At 44.5% G+C, this 20069-nt stretch overlaps 1 protein-coding gene across 1 annotated transcript in view; it reads right to left on the minus strand.

Moving 5' to 3' along the window:
* NFATC3 (nuclear factor of activated T cells 3) overlaps positions 1-20069 on the minus strand; it is an 89036-nt gene that overhangs the window by 55703 nt on the left and 13264 nt on the right. Inside the window, exon 3 of the mRNA XM_053271321.1 lies at positions 2113-2275. Coding sequence (XP_053127296.1) covers positions 2113-2275 — 163 coding nt within the window. The remainder of the gene's footprint in view (positions 1-2112; positions 2276-20069) is intronic.

Consider the following 20069-nt stretch of genomic DNA (forward strand, 5'->3'; position numbering starts at 1 on the left):
TATGTCCCAAATTTTGCATGTGTGCACCCTGCACACTTGATGGGGTGTTTTTTTGTTTTTGTCCCCCTATCCCAGGTTTCCCAACCAGTTGTATAGGTACTACTGTTGGTACTTTGAAGAGTCCCAGGTGATACTCAGCAGGGGCTCAGCCATAGGCTGGACTGAGCTCCCTGCTCCTGTCTGCTGCCTCCAGAGTTCCCCACTGACCCTGCATCTCCTCTGGAGTCCACCTTCACATCTGGTCCTGAATCCAGAGGCGCTCTTACCCCTGGACTTCAGGGCTGAAATCCAGGGTCTCCACACCCCCTGGGGGCCCCCAAATCCTCTTTAGTCTGTCCTGGGTGGTGTGGTTTGTGCTCTCAAGAACCTATGTGTTAAAAAAACAATTATTGTCCTCATCAAGGCTCCTTTGCTCTTCCTTGTCCCTGTGTCATCCTCTGCCAGCCTCCTCCCTCCTCTTCTCCTCTCCTGCATGTGCTTGCCACCACTGCCACTCCTTTTCAAGGCTCTTTGATTCTTCAAGGCTCTCTCATTCTTGCATCTCTTCTGCCAGCTTCCCCCTTGTCTCTTCTTCTTCCCCTTTTGCTGGAAAGTAGTATATTCATAAATTAGTAGTCTTTGATTACCCTCCATCTGGGTGGATGGAGAGTAATCTTGGTCAGGGGAGCTTTTAGTAACTCCCTTGTTACAAACAGATACTTATATGGTCATGCATTTTTATTTTGATTATGGTCATGCTCTTTTATTTGGGTGGAAGTGGGTGGGGGAGTGTGTGTATGTGCGCGCGCACACGCACACACACACACACACAGACACACACAATCTCCAAGTAGGTACCGGAGTTCAAGGTCTGCAGCAGAAGTGGTACACTTGTTAAGAAAGGCTGGGAACCCCTACCCTACCCAAACAGGGAATATATATAATGGAGAAAGCCATGCCACATATATGCTGCCTCTCTTGAGTACACAGACCCCTGCAGAAAACAGCCAAGCCACACCTGCCTATTAAATTGGTCACCGTGAATCCAACTGCTGAGCAGTTACACACTCAATTAAGTCAACAGCAGTGGAATGATATTGCCTTATTACTGAACTAATATGGAATCATCATTGCATAATAGCATACTGTACTTGGTCAGGCCATTAAATCACTTTAGATGGATAGTAACCTAATCACAATATATTTTATTCCTTACTACTTACGTGCGCACACAAATATTGTCAAGCAGAAAATATTATGTAAACTAGGTATCTTGCATACTCCTACACAGTCTAACAAAAACAGACCTCTTTCCCTCATTTTCCATCTCATTCTTTGGAACAAATGCAACAATCATTGTTACAAGCTACTTCTAACACTTCTGCGTATTTCTAGGCTTTAAAGAAAGGCTGCTATCCAGAAATAGTTAAACAAGCTGAGGTGCCATCTGATTTGACTAGAATAGAACATGCACTTAAATAGTGAGGTTTTCATTTTTTTTAAAAAAAGCTTGCAATTATTTGAAAGCACAGCCTGATTTTCCTTTCCAGCTTGACACAGTAGCTTTAAGAGTAGAATATGAGAATTACACACCCCGTCTCCTTGGTGCAGCTCTAGCTCCATTATTGGCGCCATTAAGGTGGCAGCAGAGATGAACCTGGTCTCTTGAGAGCAACTGTTATTCATCACAGATGATCAGGAGAGTTCTAAGCTATAAAGCTTTCCTTATACCTACACAAAATATTGAGTCAACAGCCTTATTCAGACATAAGGAAACAACATGATTTGTCATTTTAACAATGAGCCACAGAGAGCCTCAGGCTCACGTGCTAGAGTGGAGCTTTTCATTTCTAGTTTGCTGTATGTGGCACAATGGCAAATTGCAGTTTGCTGCAAACTAGAAGCAGACACCTGCAAACTTCTCCCCTTGTGTGAAAAGGAAGGGGAAAGGAGGATGGAGCATGAGAGCCCAAGGCTCACTGCAGCTCATTTTCCCAACAAGCCATAGTTTGTCATTACATCTAAACTGGTCCAATATCATTCCTGTAGATAAATTACATCAGTTACAGTCTTCAAAACAATCCAAAGAGAATAAGATAGTTTACAGAAGAGACTTATATCAGAATTCCTTACCTTCACTACAGGGTGCCCACCAGTAGATGCTTTTACCGCTCCTCTACTGCCTTCAGTTTCATAATGTGCTCGATGATGAGTTTTTGGTTGTACTTCTATCTTCAGTTCACACTGTCCATATTGAGCAGGCAAAGGCCAGTCTAGGGGAGGCAACGAAGATGTGCTAAAAACAAAAAGGGCACAAATTTGAATAAAACACTTTATATGAGATAAAACCAGAGTACTATCCTAGCAGATCAAAAGTTACCACCACCCTGACAAGAAACATCTACAGTTTCCATATGCTGACAAGAAAAATGAAATCATATATGTAACTGCCCTTAACGGAAAACATCATCTGCAAATTGAAGGAGTGACTTGTATTACATTTTCACAAATGTTTACTGTGTGCAGACATGGATCGGATCCAGACAAGCAGAGTTTAACCTATAAAATCTGCCCTTACCAGAAACCTTATATGCCCTTGGTCTACAGCATACCATAGGAAACACTTCCTCTCATATGAACCCACTAAGATCTATGGGAGAGATCTATGTTCTAGATATGATCTATCCAAAAAGCAGGATCTAAAAGTGTGCAGACCCCTTCTTACTGAAGCAACTATCTATGAAATTCTCTTCCTGAAATATGTCTGAGCTACTACTATAATCACTCAGAAGTGTAAAAGGGTGTTTTAGAAAGATTTTGGTATAGTCGTATTTTAAAACAGAACACTAATTCCACACTGCTTTTTAAGTTAACATATCAACATTGCTCCACAACATGTAATAAATACACTGATATCATTTTACAAGAATCATGTCCCATATAAAATATAATTTCATTAACGCACAATTAAGCACAAATTTCAATCAATGCACAAGACCGTTTTACTCATTTTTTAATCCAATATGAGTTTAATCTTTTGTCCTTACTCTCCTCTGTTGGATAACAATAATATCAATACAACTCATTGGGAGTAGGCCTCTATTTCTTTCCCAGTATTGAAATAACGTGTCTATCAATCCCATAACTTCTAAGGACCTTTTTCTTTCCTCTTTATGCCACAAAATGCAAGTCAGTTTTAAGTTTTTCAGCACTGTCCAACATGTCCCCTCCCACTGTAAAATTGCAGGCATCAGCAGCCATAATGGGTTTCTTGCTACAGGAAAGTTATACATTTCCTTTTAATTAGCCAATAAGGCAAGTTTTAAGACTGCTATCAAAACAAAGCAGAAACCTAGCAGGATCAAACTAATATGGCAGACACCATTAAAGCTACATACGTCAAAGAATTTAAATACAATGTGGCTGTTCTACACAGTAAAGCCTACAATCAGAATCTGATGTACATACCAGGCAGTATAATCATAGAGATGTACATACCAGGCAGTATAAAATGTGATAAATAATCCTTATTAACCTAGCAATAACACCACATTGGCCAATATCAAGACTAACCTTTTGTGGATACGCCACGGCATGAGAGGCAGAATGGCAATTTTTAGTGACACCTCCCCCTCCCCTCTGCAGCTGCTTCTGCCTGCTGAAACGATGTCCCTGAGATTTTGGGCTGAAATTACAAGCTTCAGGCTAAGTATTCTAAATAATTTCCTAGCTGTAAGGGCTGTTCGACTAGTGGGCGCTCTTTCACTACAGGCTTTCACATAGCAGCTGGACAATCATTTGCCAGGGATGCTGTAGTCACTTTTCTGCACTGAGCAAAGGGAGTGGACTAAAAAAGCTCCAAGATCACTTCCAACTCTACAAGCTGGGGGAAACTTCGAGTAGCAATTGTGGGAGGCACAGGTGGCTAGAGAAGGCAGGAATCCCCCCAAACTGGCTGCCCCCTCTTGTGCAATGAAAAAAAATCTGATGCTTCCATGGGAAGTTAGCAAGGACATTGGCCTGCATCTTAATCTAAATTGATTATTCATAGTAGAATTGCTCCACTTAGTATCAACTTTTTTTTTTAAAGAAAATAGAACACTGCCATTACTGTACTTCAAAATATTGCTGATTACTGGACTGTAAGAGCTCACATTTTTGAAGTCATGGAAAAATTTACAAGCAGTGGTCCAAGGAATGTCTAAGCTTTCCTCCAGAGCATAAACAGCTAAATGCAATCCAACACAGCCTCAACTACGCACTGCAGTCTTTTGAATTCGAGCAAAACTGGACCTTTCCCACAAGACATTAACATAAGAACAACCCTGCTGGATCAGACACAAGGCCCATCTAGTCTAGCATCCTGTTTCGTATAGCGGCCCACCAGATGCCTTTGGGGAGCCCACAGGCTAGAGGTATGTGCAAGCCCTCTCTCCTGCTGTTGCTCCCCTGCAACTGGTATTGAAAGACATCGTGCCTCTGAGGCTGGAGGTGGCCCACAGCCACCAGACTAATAGCCATTGATAAACCTGTCCTCCATGAATTTGTCTAAGCCCTTTTTGAAGCTATCCAAGCTAGTGGCCATCACCACATCCCATGGCAAAGAATTCCATAGATTAATTCTGTGCTGTGTGAAACAGTACTGCCTCTTGTCGGCCCTAAATTTCCTGACCTAAAGTTTCATGGGGTGACCCCTGGGGTGTGCGTGTGCATGTAAAATTTCTCTGTCCACCCTCTCTACTCCATGCATAATTGTATACACCTTGATCATGTCTCCCCTTGGTCACCTCTTTTCCAAGGTAAAGTGCCCCAGATGCCGTAGCCTAGCTTCATAAGGAAGGTGCTTCGGGCCCCTGATCATTTTGGTTGCCCTCATCTGCCCCTTTTCCAATTCTACAATCTCCTTCTTAAGATACAGTGACCAAAGCTGTACACAGTACTCCAGATGTGGCCGCACCATAGATTTGTATAAGGGCATTATAATATTTGCATTTTTATGTTCAATCCCCTTCCTAATGATTCCATGCAATCATTAGGAAATCATTAGGAATTATCCTTTTTCACAGCTGCCATGCACTGAGTCAACACTTTCAATGAGCTGTCCACCATGACTCCAAGATCTCTCTCCTGGTCAGTCACTGACAGCTCAGATCCCATCCACGTATATGTGAAGTTGGGGTTTTCTGCGCCAATGTGCATCACTTTATACTTGATTACACTGAACCACATTTGCCATTTTGTTGCCCAATCACCCAGTTTGGAGAGATCTTTTTGGAGCTCCACACAATCTGTTGTGGATTTCACTACCCTAAATAGTTTAGTGTCATCTGCAAATTTGGCCACTTTGCTGCTCACCCCAAATTCTAGATCGTTAAAGAACAAGATAAAGATTACTAGTCCCAGTACTGATCCCTGGGGGACCCCACTTCCTACCTACCTCAATTGTGAAAACTGTCAATTTATTCCTACTCTGTTTCCTGTCCTTCAACCAGTTATCAATCCACCTCTCCCCTTTATGATATGACTGCTAATTTACTCAAGAGCCTTTGAACCCATCTTGGTTCAAGTGGAACCTGTCCATTTTGTACAGGCTTCGCTTTCCCCAAAATGTATCCCAGTGCCTAACAAATCTAAACCCCTCCTCCCAGCACCATCTCATCCACACATTGAGACCCCTCAGCGACGCCTGTCTCGCTGTCCCTGCATGTGGAACAGGTAGCACTTCAGGGAACGCTACCCTGGGGGTCCTGGACTTTATTATGCCACCTAGCAGCCTAATTTTGGCTTCCAGAACCTTCCAACTGCATTTCCCAACATTGTTGGTGCCAACGTGTACCATGATAGCTGACTCCTCCCCAGCACTGCCCAACAACCTAACTAAACGCATTGTGGCACCCACAACCTTTGCACCAAGCAGGCAAATCACTGTGCAGTCTACACGCAGGACACATACCCATCTCTATGCCCCTAATGATTGGATCACCCATTACTAGGAGGCCCCCACCTCCTGGAGGAGTATCCTCTGTGTGAGAGGATATAAGGGCATCACCCAAGGAAGGGTGATAAGGGAGTGTTTCCCTCTTCCTCAGACTGATGTCCTCCTTCCCTGAGACTGTCATTCTCCTTGACAGCAGAAGTGCTGTCAGCCTGGTAGTGGGATGCCTCTACTATATCTCTGAGGGTCTCATCCACACACCTCTCTGCCTCCCTGAGCTTCTCCAGGTCAGCCACCTTGGCTTCAAGGGAACCAATTTGTTCCCTGACAGCCAGGAACTCTTTGCACCAAGCGCACACCCACGACTTCTGCCCTCATCCAGATAGTCATACATGCAACACTCTGAGCAATACACTGGGAAGCACCCCCTCCCCTGCTGGCATTCTACCTTCATAATTAGTTTTATTGGCTATTTAGAGTATATGAGGCTTGAAGCTATGTACTGGGTACAGTTGTCAGCTAATTAATGGCTTTAAGTTTTGTGCTCAAAAAAAAAAAATCACAAAAGTTGGGTAGTACTCACTTTATTCTTGCACTGGATGTCTCTTCTGTGATGAAGGGGCACCACTTGTGTGCCTCCCCTCAGAGTTCCCCACCAATCTCCTGCTAAACTTCTTTGTTAGCAAAGCTCCTCTTGTCTAAGCCTTGTATTCAAAACCAGTAGTCAAACTGACTCTCCACAGAAATATGATCCCACCCACAAGCTGAGGCACTCACCTAGAATGAATCCCCCACTCAGGCTACTCTTCTGTCAAAGACACAAATACTTCCAGCCAGCCAGAAATCAAACCCTAGAAGATTACCAGCCCTAACAGACTTAGTTTCTCCTTCCCCTCTTGCTTTCTTGGTGATTTATTTATTTATTTATTTTATTCCCTTGATGTGTTCCCTTACTTGATATCTTCTTTAGGAGAGAAATACAAACTTGTTGCTTCCTCTTTCTTCAAGACCAGTGAGCAACAGTAAAATACCATATTTGTTATGTGTCTGGATTACTTAAGTTCATCTTCCATGATCAAACACTGTCCTGTGAACTTACCTATAATAGCTCTGTGGTGATTAAGTTAAAACCAGTGATGGGCAGAGGTTAAACTACTACTACTAGTAGAACTAATTTTCATGGAGTTGAATTACAAATATTTTGTCAGAAATAGTTCAAACTGCATAATTGCCTACAAAGTTCATCCACTAAGATTTTTTTTTTAAAATAACTCATTATTCGACGGAAAACTCCATAAAAATGCCAACAGAAACAGTCATCAAGAATACAGGTGTGCCTACTACTGCCAGAAGAGGGTGCAATCACTCCCCCTTTCATTCATACAGTTGCTACAGGCATGCTCAGTGTGCAGCATTTCTAAGTGGGGGCTGGCAAAATATTCTAGCAATGTAGCCTAGCCCAGGAAGAGAATGATTGCACCAGAAAGGAAGGTAAGTCTGCATGGAGTTTGCTGTTTACAGACAGACTCAAGCATCCAGGAAAGACAAAGTAAAATAAAATATTTGAATCGACTATTTAAAGTACTTAAACTGTTTTGTTTTACTTATATAACAAAAACAAAAAGGAATTTTAATTTAGTAGTTGAAATCATTTAACAACTTCCAAATGGTCCCAATTACTTTTAAAACCAATTTAACTGCAGTTAATTACTACCTGAACAACTAAAATTACATTTTAATAAAAGTATTTGTACCCATCAGTGAGCAAAACCACCAACTTCCTACTCAATCAGAACTGCACTATACTTTCCACTCCTTTACCATATATCAAGAAAAAAAAAACCAAGGAGGTCTGCATGCATGCAAGCTTCTCTCAGAAATTCAGGACAAATTTGTTCACTTGGGCTATAAGGGAAGGGGAATGAATATGCAGGGGGTGGGGGGAATATAAATGCGGCATTATAACTAACTCGGGGATTCTTACAGATAGACCATTACCTGTTGACAACTACTGTGACAGAACAGGCAAGGAATTAGTAATATCAGCATCAAAGAAACAGTAGGAGGGTTCAGACAAAAAGAACAGTGGTTTGTTTCATTTAACTGTAATTAGTTTGCATGTCTGAAACCATGCCAGTCAACAAACGATGGCTTTTTTCAGGCAAATGCAATCTGTAACCAAGATCTGAAGTTGCTTTTTTTTTGTCCTAACCATGGTCTCATGCAGTGTCTGAAGAGATGTGCAAATCGATTCAAGCTCAAATGGATTTTGAGCTTGAAACGGGCCATTTTGAGTATTTTGAGCTTGAAACGAAACACTCTTAAAATAAAAGGCTTGTTTTGAGCTCCAAACGAACCAGTCCCATTTTAACTCGAAACATTTCAAGCTTTATTTTGAGGCCTGTTTTTCCAGGGAAAGCTGTTCTACCAATTGGGGTTGACGGGTAGACAGGCCCTCCATTCCGGACTTAGCATGTCGGCCAACCTTGAAGGACTGGTCTACCTGGCAAACCAGTCCTCTAAAATCAATTTGCACATCTCTTCAGACATCTCCCCGGAAAGACAGGCCTCAAAATGGCACTTGAAATGTTTTGAGTTGGATTCATTGAAACAGCTAGTTTTGGCTGCTATTTCAATGAATCAATTTGAGGATTTTACTATTGGTTTTGAGCTCAAAACAAATAGCAAAATCAGTTTCGTGCACATCGCTAGCCTGAACCCACAATCATGGTTTAATCTTAGTCTGCTTAAGGAGCTTCACTTTTGCAGGGCTATCACACAGAGAGAGGCAAGCCTATATCACAGGAAGGAAGGGACAAGACCTGAACAAAACATATGGCAAAACAAATCAATATTTGGTTGTCTGTGGTGTCAATCCAGATTTAGTAAATAAACCTTCGTTCTGCATGATGTCTGAGCCTGCTCACTAAATGTACCAATGATTATACACCTCATTCACTGCTATATGCTCCTATATAAACATTAGAAGAAAGGAGTATGGGACAGCTCTTCAACCTGCAAGAATGTCAGAGGACCAGCCTACACACAGGGCAGGTTTATAAACTATGTGGTGGAGGAGGAGACAAAAAAGAAAAAATTCTAACAATGAATGTCCATGTAATCTCAGGGAGGCTGCAGATTTGTAAATAGCACCTCAGATTATTTATCATGTATTCCATACAAGAACTCTGTAAACTAGAGATATTGTAAATCCCCAATCAGTTGAGACAGAGCAAGTAGCTTGCCCAAGAACACCTATAAGTTCATGGCTGAGGGCAAGATTCAGGCTGGACAACTTCTTGATTCATAGCTCTTAGCTACTATTCTATACCAGCTGAGATAAAACATCTCAAAACTCACACGGTAAAAATGGAAAGTATTTGCAATAAGCAAAGGAGCACATGTTTCTATTTCTTTGTATCTGCATTAAGGTATAAAATGATGCTCCAGTGGTATGTGTCACCAGGGAAGAAGAAAACAGAACTGGAACAGGCAAATGTTGGTATTGTCACAAGGACATAAGTCATCTCCCTTGCCCCCACATCATCTTTGATGATTATGTAGAAGAAGGGTGAAATAGGTCGGTGAACAGTAATAAACACTCTGAATGAGATCTTCCAATTGCAGCTACTCCCTTGAATCAAGACTATTTGCTGAATTGTGTAAGCGTGTGCACGTACCCGTGTGAGTACACACACACACACATACACACACACACACAGCATTCTTCATGAACTGCTGCTATTTTGATAGCAGCAAGATCAGTATTAACAAGCCTTTGAAAAGCAACAACAGCCCTACAAAAATTGAATGGCTGGAAAGAAACAGTGGTTAGAGTATGGTGCTGGGTTAAGCTTGCTAAACTGCCTGTTTATGACTATGAATAATACTGCTTTTATACAAAAGTTCAATATGGTTTACATAGAAAAACCATGGTTCCCTGTTTACATTCTAAACATAATCACAAGATAGAGACACCAGCAACAACCACTGGAGGGATGAAGTACTGGGGCTGGAAAGGGACCATTGCTTCCCCCCGCTAAATATAAGAGATCATAACTTTTAAAAGGTACATCTGCTTACTTAGCAGGGTTTGTGCTAGTTAAGCATAAATAATGTACTGTATTTCAGAAAGTACTGCCAATGGAAACCAGTGATCTTAAGATCTCTTAAGGATTCAGTGCAAACTTTTTTTCCCCTGAGTAGGAGATCCTCAGATAGGGTGATGTACTGTGCATGCTCGAGACAGAACTGGAATCATGTGACTTGATTGACGTCGTGGTTACCTCCTAGTCCCAGTTCCAGTTCTGTCTTGCTCGGGATAGGACTGTTGTTTGGAGAGAGCTCTGGTCATCTAGGTATATGGTGTCTCTTGTCTCTACTGGTTTTCTTATCTACATGTTTTTTGGCTATTCTCCAGTCTCTTCACCCTGTCTAGTGTGCAAGGGTGGGAGGGGAGCAGTTCTCAATTCGGTCTCCATAATATATTGCAAGCAAAAATTCCTTTTTTATTTCTAATTCCGATTCGCCTCCAAAATTCCTTTTGCTTAGTTTCTCTCTCCCATTCACTATGGAAGCAGCTCACGCCGAGGACCTTATGCAAGGCTCCCTTTCAGAGAGTTCACAACTGCCGCGGGAGCTGGACACTGTTTCAACAGCAGCTCCACTAAACGCTCTGTCGGCTCCTCCCGCTGCATTAGCTACATCCCCTAGTGCGCTGCTGGGTGTCTCGGCACCGCCACCATTTTCTGACCCCCTTGATCAGCCTCGGCCCACCAAAACTTCTGAACAACGGCCCGCTAAGGCTTTAAAGAAATCCAAACACTTGAATGGCCAGTCCTCCCCCCCAAAAAAGAAGAAGCGAAAGGATTTGCGTAAGGATGCTGGTCATTCTATCGAGGGGTGCAAACAGCTGAGCGAGCAGCTGCTTATTCAAGCGGTTTGCCGCCGCTCGAAGATTAAGGCGGGCAAAAATGGCGCTAAATCGAAGGACAAACGCAAGGAGTGCGCCAAACACCCAATTGCCGTGCCTGAAGTCCGGAGCCCGGTGAGCAACAAACCGGCTCCAGTGTCCACCAATGCAAGAGAAATCGCGGCTGAAGGGGAATCCGGCTGGTCCGCGCTCCCCCACCCCACTTCCAAACAACTCCTGCGCCATCTCTCCACCCTCGCAGCCATTGCAGACGCAAGCCGTGAGTACTGGCCCCTTTTCACCCAGAGCCACTCAGTGGTTGCGGGCTTTCTTTGCTAAAGAGTTCAACTTAGAGCCACCTGCAGCTCCGTGTAGTGAACAAGGGCAACGTTCTGATTTAATTAATAATGAGCCACCTGCGGCTCCGGGTATTACACAAGCTGAACATTCTGACTTGCCTCAGTCTGATCTAGCTAGATCTGTTAACCCTATCAGGGCTATTTCTTTGGCTCCAATCCATGGAGAGGTTCCCCCTGCCTTACCGCTAGAAAGTAGGGGGCGCAGAGGGACTAAAAGACAGGGCAATGATCGCCTCTCCTCTTCCTCCCCGGACTCTAGCCCACGGCGTAGGGCTATTCCCCTGTGGGAAAGGGGTTTGTTTGTACCTAGACTCCCTACCTATAGGAACAGGAGCAAGCACAGAAGGTGCTCCTCATCGTCCTCCACTTCGCCAGACAGGCATAGAGTCCCTCACATACCGGCCCAGCCCATCTATCCCAATCCTGCCTCTCCTCCCCCCACTCTACCTAATCCCCCCCATGGTCCTCCTGCCCCACCGGTCAGATCTGCTACGCCAGTGGTGCCCCCATCTTCGTCTCGGGAGGAATCCTCGCACTCACAGCCACTGATCCCCAGGGATCCCACTGATTCTGGGAAAGAGGAGGGGAACTGTCTGAAGAGGAGGTCAACCCTCCAATTTCTAACTCCACCAGACTGTTTTCTTCCACAGATTTTGAAATTTTACTAGCTAAAGCTAAGCGCACGATTAAAGATGTCTCACCTGCGGAGGGCGCAGCTAGCACCACTCCTTCTACATTTGACCAGCAAGTTTTCCCCTCCTCAGAACCAAATAACCCAATTGTTCCGTTTCCTCTTTTATTTAAGAAGGTTATGTGTGCTGAATGGCAATGTTCCACCTCGGCTAAGCCCATTGGCAGCCTGCCAAAGAAACATTACCTGTTACCATCAGAGGTGTTTTCCCTACTCTCCATTCCCAAAATGGATCCACCAGTGGCCCAAATGGTGTCAGAAGCTGTGGTACACTCCGAACATCAAGAACAGCTCTGGGCACAGGAGGACTGACGCTGCGATTCCCTGCTGAAGAAAGCACATGAGGCCTCTTCCGCGATAAAGATGGCCACTACCAATTCCATCTTTGCGCGAGCGACAGTCCTCTGGGCTAAAGAGTTAGTTCAAATGGTCCCTCTGGAATTTACAAAATTACGCCAGGGCATTAACAAGATGGCCAAGGCCGCGGCACTAACTGCTAATTCCAGCCTGGACATTATTCAGCAATCGTCTAGGGCACTGGTCTCCGGTGTGGCGGTCTGAAGAATTCTGTGGCTTAAGTCCTGGAATGTCAATGCTAAGTCAAAACTGGCACTGACGGCAGCTCCGTTTGCTGGCTCTTCTTCTCTTCGGCACGGCATTGGACCCCGTCTTGGTGGATACAAAAGATAAGAAAAAGGTCATGCCGTCCACAAGGAGAGATTTCAGACCTTCCTTTCGTGGCGGACATAGCTCCTTTCATCCCTTCCGCCAACACTTCTACTACCCTTCCCAATCCAACCAAAACAGGGACTTCTGCCCCTCCTACTCCAGGGGCTTCAACCGAACACAGTGGAGACCACGCACCAGAGGTCAGTCGCGCAGAGCTAACTCCCGCCCTTTCTCCTACTATCATCAACGAAAGCAATGACTACATCCCAGTGGGGGGACGGCTGTCGCACTTCGTACTAACCTGGATGTCGACAGCATCAGACCAGTGGGTTCTAGAAACAATCTCCAAGGGGTACTCCATAGACCTGGGATCTTCCCCACCTTCCCGCTTCATCCCTACACCAAGATCTTCCAACCCAATCAAACATCATCGGATGCAGCTGGCAGTATGTCACCTTCTACAGATCAACACTATAGAATATATCCCCCACTCAAAGTGATTCCAGGGGGTATATTCCATACTATTTCTGGTCCCCAAGGAGGATGGGTCTTGGAGAGCGGTTTTGGACCTCAAGGCGTTCAACCGCTTCGTGCAGAAGAAGAAATTTTGCATGGAATCTCTCCGCACCATAAAGGAAGCGGTGAGGAAGGGAGACTACTTGGCCTCAGTGGACCTTTTGGAGGCCTACCTCCACGTACCTATCAGACCCAGCGACTGAAGATTCCTTCGCTTTGCCTACAACGGGGATCACTATCAGTATCGTGCTCTACCCTTCGGCCTCGCCTCGGCCCCAAGGGTCTTCACGAAATTGATGATATCCCTCGTCTCCTTTCTCTGCCTCCAGGGTGTGGGCCTCCATCCTTATCTGGACGACATCCTTCTCAGAGCGCCCTCCAGAGGCCAAGCAATCAAGGATGTTCGGACTACCTTACAGGCCCTGCAGGATCACGGCTTCGTGGTCAACAGACAAAAGAGCCATCTCATATCCTCTCAGCAACTGGTCCACCTGGGAGCGTTGTTCAACACCGCTCAGAACATGATTTCGCTGCCTCCAGAACGCAGGGACCGCATTGTCAGACAGCTTCTCCCACTCTTGCACAAACAACAGGAGGATGTCATGAAGTTGGCCCAGGCCCTTGGGTCAATGATAGCCTGTCTGGACTGCACTCCTTGGGCGAGATGGCATTCCTGACCACTTCAATGGCTGCTTCTTCCCTGGCAAGACCACATCATGGCAGCCCAAAGACAACAAATCAACATTTCTCAAGCTGTCAAGAACTCGCTCCACTGGTGGCTCTCCCCCGCCCTCCTTCGGGGGTTACGACTGACAGAACCCCGCCAGGTTGTGGTCACTACGGATGCCAGCCTGCACGGCTGGAGGGCGCACTGTCGGGGTCAATTTGTACAGGGCACGTGGTCAGTAACCGAGAAGGCACTACCCATAAATTGGTTAGAGCTTCGGGCCGCTCGCCTGGCCCTTCAGCACTTCCAGTCCAACCTTCAGGGTTGCCATGTTCTGCTGCGAACAGAGAACATCACCGTAAAAGCTCATATCAACCGCCAAGGGGGGACAAGGTCCCCATCCCTGATGACAGAGGCCGATCTCCTCCTCAGTTGGGCAGAAATCAACCTTCAGTCAATCATAGCCGAGCACCTCAGCGGCGGCGACAACGAGGTAGCAGATTGGCTGAGCAGGGAGATAATGGACCCGGGAGAGTGGACCTTACATCCGGAAGTCTTCCAACAAATCACTCGATCTCTGGGCATTCCACTAGTCGATCTCTTTGCAGTGCCGGGCAACAACCAGCTTCCCCGCTTTTTTGCCAGATATCACACTCCTCTAGCAGAAGCGGTGGACGCCCTTCATTCTCCATGGCCAAGCGTCCTCCTGTACGCATTCCCCCCAGTGTCAATTCTCATGAAGGTCATCCAAAAACTCCGTTTGGAAAAGAAAGAACTGATTCTAGTGGCTCCCTTTTGGCCCCGCCGACCGTGGTTTCCAGACCTCCTTAGTTTAGCGACCGCACCTCCATGGCACCTTCCGGATCGCCTGGACCTTCTACATCAAGGCCCAATACTACATCCGGACCCACAATGGCTCCGACTGACCGCTTGGAGGCTGAACGCACAAGGTTAGCTGCTCAAGGCTATTCTAAGGGCGTGCAAGACACCATCCTAGCTTCAAGGCGGCCTTCCACAGTACGAGTGTACCAATCCACTTGGTCCGCGTTTCTTCGTCGGGCAAAGAGTCACGGTAAGGAACCTTTGGAAGCAAGAGTCCCAGAAGTCCTCGACTTCCTGCAGACGGGTTTGGATATGAACTTAAGACCTAGTACTCTTCGGCGACAGGCTTCAGCGTTAGCATCGGTTTTGCAGATCTCTTCAGTGACAGCAGGCCAGGTCCATATCCACCCCCACTTATCCAGATTCCTGCGGGGAGCTGCGAACCTGGCACCTCCACCTCTCCGACGTTTCCCATCTTGGAACTTGAATCGAGTCCTCAATGCACTCACTAAGGAACCATTTGAGCCAATTGCGTCAATTCCTCTAAGGACCCTTTCGCTGAAAGTAGCCTTTCTCGTGGCAGTAACCTCTGCCCACAGGGTCTCAGAGTTAGCCGCACTTTCCGTGCGTAAAGAGTTTTGTACCTTCAATTCAGATTCAGTCGTTCTTCGGCTGGACCCGACCTTCCTTCCCAAAATCAACTTCGCATTCCACAGGGCTCAAGCTCTCGTCCTGCCTTCCTTCTGCCCGGATCCAGTGCACCCTAAGGAAAAGCTGTGGCACAAACTCGATGTGCGTAGGGTGCTACAAATGTATATCAACCGCACGAAGTCCATTCGCCTGGCAGATGCTCTGTTCGTCTCCTTCCGTTCTGCTAACATTGGCCAGAGGGTGTCAAAAGCCACTTTAGCCAGTTGGATCAGGTCTTGCATACATATGGCATATGCAGCCCTCCATCTTCCCCCTCCTGGGGGGGGGGTCACCGCTCATTCCACCAGAAGCGCCGCCACGTCTACAGCATTCTCGGCGCACATTCCTCTGTCGGAAATCTGCAGAGCTGCTACTTGGTCGTCGGCCACACCGTTTATAAAGCACTATAAAATTCCCGATTTTTCACAGGGCCAGGCGGCCTTTGGTCGCACCGTTCTTCAGCAGGTGGTCTAGGCACATCCTTCCCTTCCCGGGCTCTGGTAGCTGCTTGGGCATGTCCCTATCTGAGGATCTCCTACTCAGGGGAAAAAGAGACATTGGTCTTACCGTGAAAGGTTCTTTTTCCCTGAAGTAGGAGATCCTCAGCCCCACCTGGATGTGCTGTCTGGGTCGGGGTGTTGCTGATAGCTGTGCTTCACTCATGGCTGGGATGGGGGTTTGCTGGGAATGTTTTTACTGAGACTGCTCTCAGGGTTCCATAGTCTCTTTGTATTGCCCCTTCTGGGCACACTGTTTTTTCTCTTTCTTGTCATGTTGTTCTTGCCTGTTCTTTTAAACACTACTTGATCCTAGTTTGAGCTCTCTCCAGTTACTCCATCATACCTCGCTCATCAATCCTGGAACTGGGACTAGGAGGTAACCACACCTTCAATCAAGTCACATGATTCCAGTTCTGTCTCGAGCATGCGCAGTACATCACCCTATATGAGGATCTCCTACTTCAGGGAAAAAGAACCTTTCACGGTAAGACCAATGTCTCTTTTTAATCTGATTGTATTTGTCCAACAGAAATATGAACAGTTTTTAAATCTACAAATATTATGTTTGTTTTTGTTATATGTTATAAAATAATGAGATAACGTGTGCACACACATGCATTGCAACCAATCAATCACATACCAGAGAGGAGATTGATCAGTCAAATAAAGACATTCTTTCCAGTTCAGACTCTCCTACTCCAAAGGGCGCTACTATACTACTGGCAAAACCCAAAGAGCTTTATCATGATTGTTAAATATGAGCAAGAGCTGCTCTTTTGTCAAATTACTTGTCTGGATTTGCAACCAGTTGCTCTTAGCCAAACAGTAGCAGCTGTCCAAAATCTATTCGCAAGAAGCAAATGGGGTTTTCCAAGTGTTGCCTCGTGTATTCCATTCCTTTGAAATGTTTCCCATTCCCCACTCCCTTATACTAACCACCTTTTTTAAAAAGTCAAATAATTTTCTTGGCTGCTGGAGGTGGGGGTTATTTTATTTTTTTAACCTCAAACTGAGTGTTCCCATGGCCAATAAATATTTGCCAATTTTTTTGTAGGCAATACATATTACATTCCCCCCACCCATGCAAACCGCTTCGTCTATCATGATTTGACACAAGAAAGGTCTTTCTTCCCAACTTACCCATACTAGCTCCAGTCCAATAGGAACCCAGAAAAACTTGCATGGTTTTGGGATCAATTTCCAGTGTTTAAATGGGACCACAGTATGCTTAAAACTTCTGAGTACTAGAGTACCCTATGTTTCCAGATGTATAGCAAAGGCAAACACAGACCTGCATTAAAGTGTTTTAACTTCTAAAATTTATCTGTACTTTAAAGGATTCCTTAAAAGGATGTATACATTGAATGTTTATTTTTAAAAAAATGAAAGGACTTCAAAAGTATTTGTTTAACTTATATAGACATTTATCCAGAGATTTATTTAAATAAATATATTTAAAGCTAGGTTTACTTAACCCAATTAATTTATATACATATTACTAAACAGAACACAAAATAGTCCAAGTAGAAAATGTTTGTTCTACTATGCCTCCTTACAGGCAGAGTCACTGTTATCTATGAATGATAACCCTATGAGGATTAAAGTATCTCTTAACTGCTGACTCAAAATTAGGGTTAAGAGGCGGGGGGAGGGGGGCTTTTGATTTCAGACATGTGGTCACTGACCAAATGTTAAGTACCAATACCCAACTCCCTGCACTCCATGAAGAAGAAAATCTGGTAGGCATCATCTGGTAGGTAGCACTCACTTTTCCTATCAAGCAGATAAAGAAAGAGGAGAGGAGGGAAACCAGTCAGTTTTACTGGAAGGCAGAAACTAGACCTGTCTACCAAAGCCGTCTGGAAGCAGCAAGATCAAGCCTATGAAACAACTCCTGAAGCACAAGAAGGTATCACTTCCAGTACAGAAACACCAACTACACTAATATATCAAAATATACTTGAGCATTTCCAAGATTCAGCTAGCTTTCAAACCCTTTTAGCATTCTGTTTTGGAGAAAGCCTTGGATCCACTATAAAAAGGACATCCAACAAGAGAACACACTTCGTAAATACAACAATACTGTATTGGAATACATACATCTACAACATTAGTTTTCAAATTCTCTATTTTGAGGGAACTCATTCCACTGCAAAAAAATTCTGGAAAATATTTTAGGTTACATACCCAGTGTCCTGTGGCTGCTCAATGCAGGGTGAAGAGCAGTGGTAGTGGACAAGGTATTTATCAGGGCAGCATGTCTGCCATTACACATTTTTCTGGTGGGGGAACTGCAATCATTTTCATGAGAAGTGGGTGTGTTTAAAAAACCACAAATATTATTTACAAAGTATTTTCTTTAGCCTGAGGAAATGCTAATTCAGTTTAAAGGGTGAGTAATAAAGCTTCTCCCTGTTTGGAAAAAAAAAATAGTCAAAGATGCATTTTATTGGCGGATAAATGATCCAACCTTACAATGGATAAAGGTCATTACCAGATGTCTGAAATTTTCAGTATATTTGGTTGGTCAGGTCTGAATCATAAATGATACAATGCCAAACCATGGATTGGTGTTACATGAACATATACCAAGCAGCTTCAGGCTTGCATAGCTCCTCCAACACCCATACACCATAATTCTCTGTTCCAATCCTGGTTTGCGGCAGGCCATAGTTTGCTATTTTGTCTGCACTGGCAGAATATGGAAACCAAGATCAAACCCTGGTTTGTTAACTTCAGGCAAAATCTATGGTTTTATGCAAAAGAAAGGGTCAAAGCATGCATATCTCAAACTTCTCAGTGCCCATTTGCTTAATGCTAACCTGTGGTTTGGCTTTACTTCTGAACCACTCTAACATATCCAGCTGTTCCGACTTTGAGTACTAGAATCCAGTTTATGACTGGATGTTGTCTTCTCTTACCTGCCAGGTGTAAAACTTCCATCATCACAAGGTTTTCAAATAAGTTCCAGTATAAAGCAACAACCAGTACAATATCACTATCATAGCAAATACCAGTTGGCATACAATTTATTTCTACTTATTTTTATCCTACTTTTCTACAACTAGGGCACTTAAAGCAGCTTACAAAACAAACAAATGAGCAAAGGCTACAAATGATAAAACAGCAGAAACAATATCCTCTCAAATGCCTTTTTGAATAAAGCAATTTTCACAGCTTGCCTAAAAGCAGGAAAACAAGGAGCTTGCCTGATCTCCCCAGGGAGAGATTTTCAGCATGAGGTGGCCCTGTTTCTGGTACCCAACACCTACTTTTCCAACAGAGACAAGCAGACAACAGGGTCTCTGAAGCTAGTCTTAAAGCTCGGGCAGATTCATATGGCTCAAGCAGTTCTAATGTAACTCAGTCCCAAGCTGTTAAGGGCTCTGAAGTGAATACCACCACAATGAATTGAGCCCAGAAACTAATAGGAAACCAGTGTAGCTAGTAAAGGACTGGGGTGATTAACATGTCACCTCACAACAAACAGAAATCTGGTGGCCATGCTCTGGACCAGCTGCAGTTTCTGAGCCATCATTAAAGTCAGAGAGCATTGTACTTGTCCAACCTGGATGTAACAAGGCCATGAGTAACTGAGGCCAGATCGCCTTCTCCAGGTAAGGCTGCAACTGACAAACCAAATAAAATAAATAAGAGCCAGTAGCTCCTAACTGTTGACATCACCAGGATACCAAGAGGGAATGGTGGGTCCAAGACCACCCTCCCAAATGCATAATCAATCCTTGAGGAAACTTCAACTCCACCTGGGACACATTGTTCACCTTCACAGAGCCCCAAACAACAGCATATCTGTCTTGTCTGGATTACACTAACACAGACACAGGATTATGTCCAGTTTTGCAGCAGAAGGGAAAGAGGATTTTAGCTCAAGGCTGCAGTCATTTGTCTGCTCACTTCTGGAGAGTAAGAACTGCTGCACAAACATTTGATCAGAAGATACTTAATATAAGCTACATTCTGGTGGAGAAAATATTACTTTGTGAGGGGGAGAACAGAAAAGTGTCAGTTCTCTGTCTATACTACATTTGCACAGAACTTCTGCCATCAGAGAAACAGAGAAGCACCACAATGGTATATACACTGTCTTATTTAAGCTTGAGGAACAGACACACACGGGAACAGTGTAGTGATGCATTCCATTTCTCTAATAAAACATGCAATATAGGAAAACCAATGGCAAAAAAGTTGCTAGTGATGGTAAACTAGGGAGGCCAGTATAACAGCAGCAGCTGGGAGGAAGAGCCTACCAGGAAAACAAAACACAAAAAGAAATCCATGTGTAGATACCCCTTTATCACCACCTGGACT

The sequence above is a fragment of the Hemicordylus capensis genome, chromosome 9 (assembly GCF_027244095.1).
Source record: "Hemicordylus capensis ecotype Gifberg chromosome 9, rHemCap1.1.pri, whole genome shotgun sequence".
NCBI lineage: Eukaryota > Metazoa > Chordata > Lepidosauria > Squamata > Cordylidae > Hemicordylus > Hemicordylus capensis.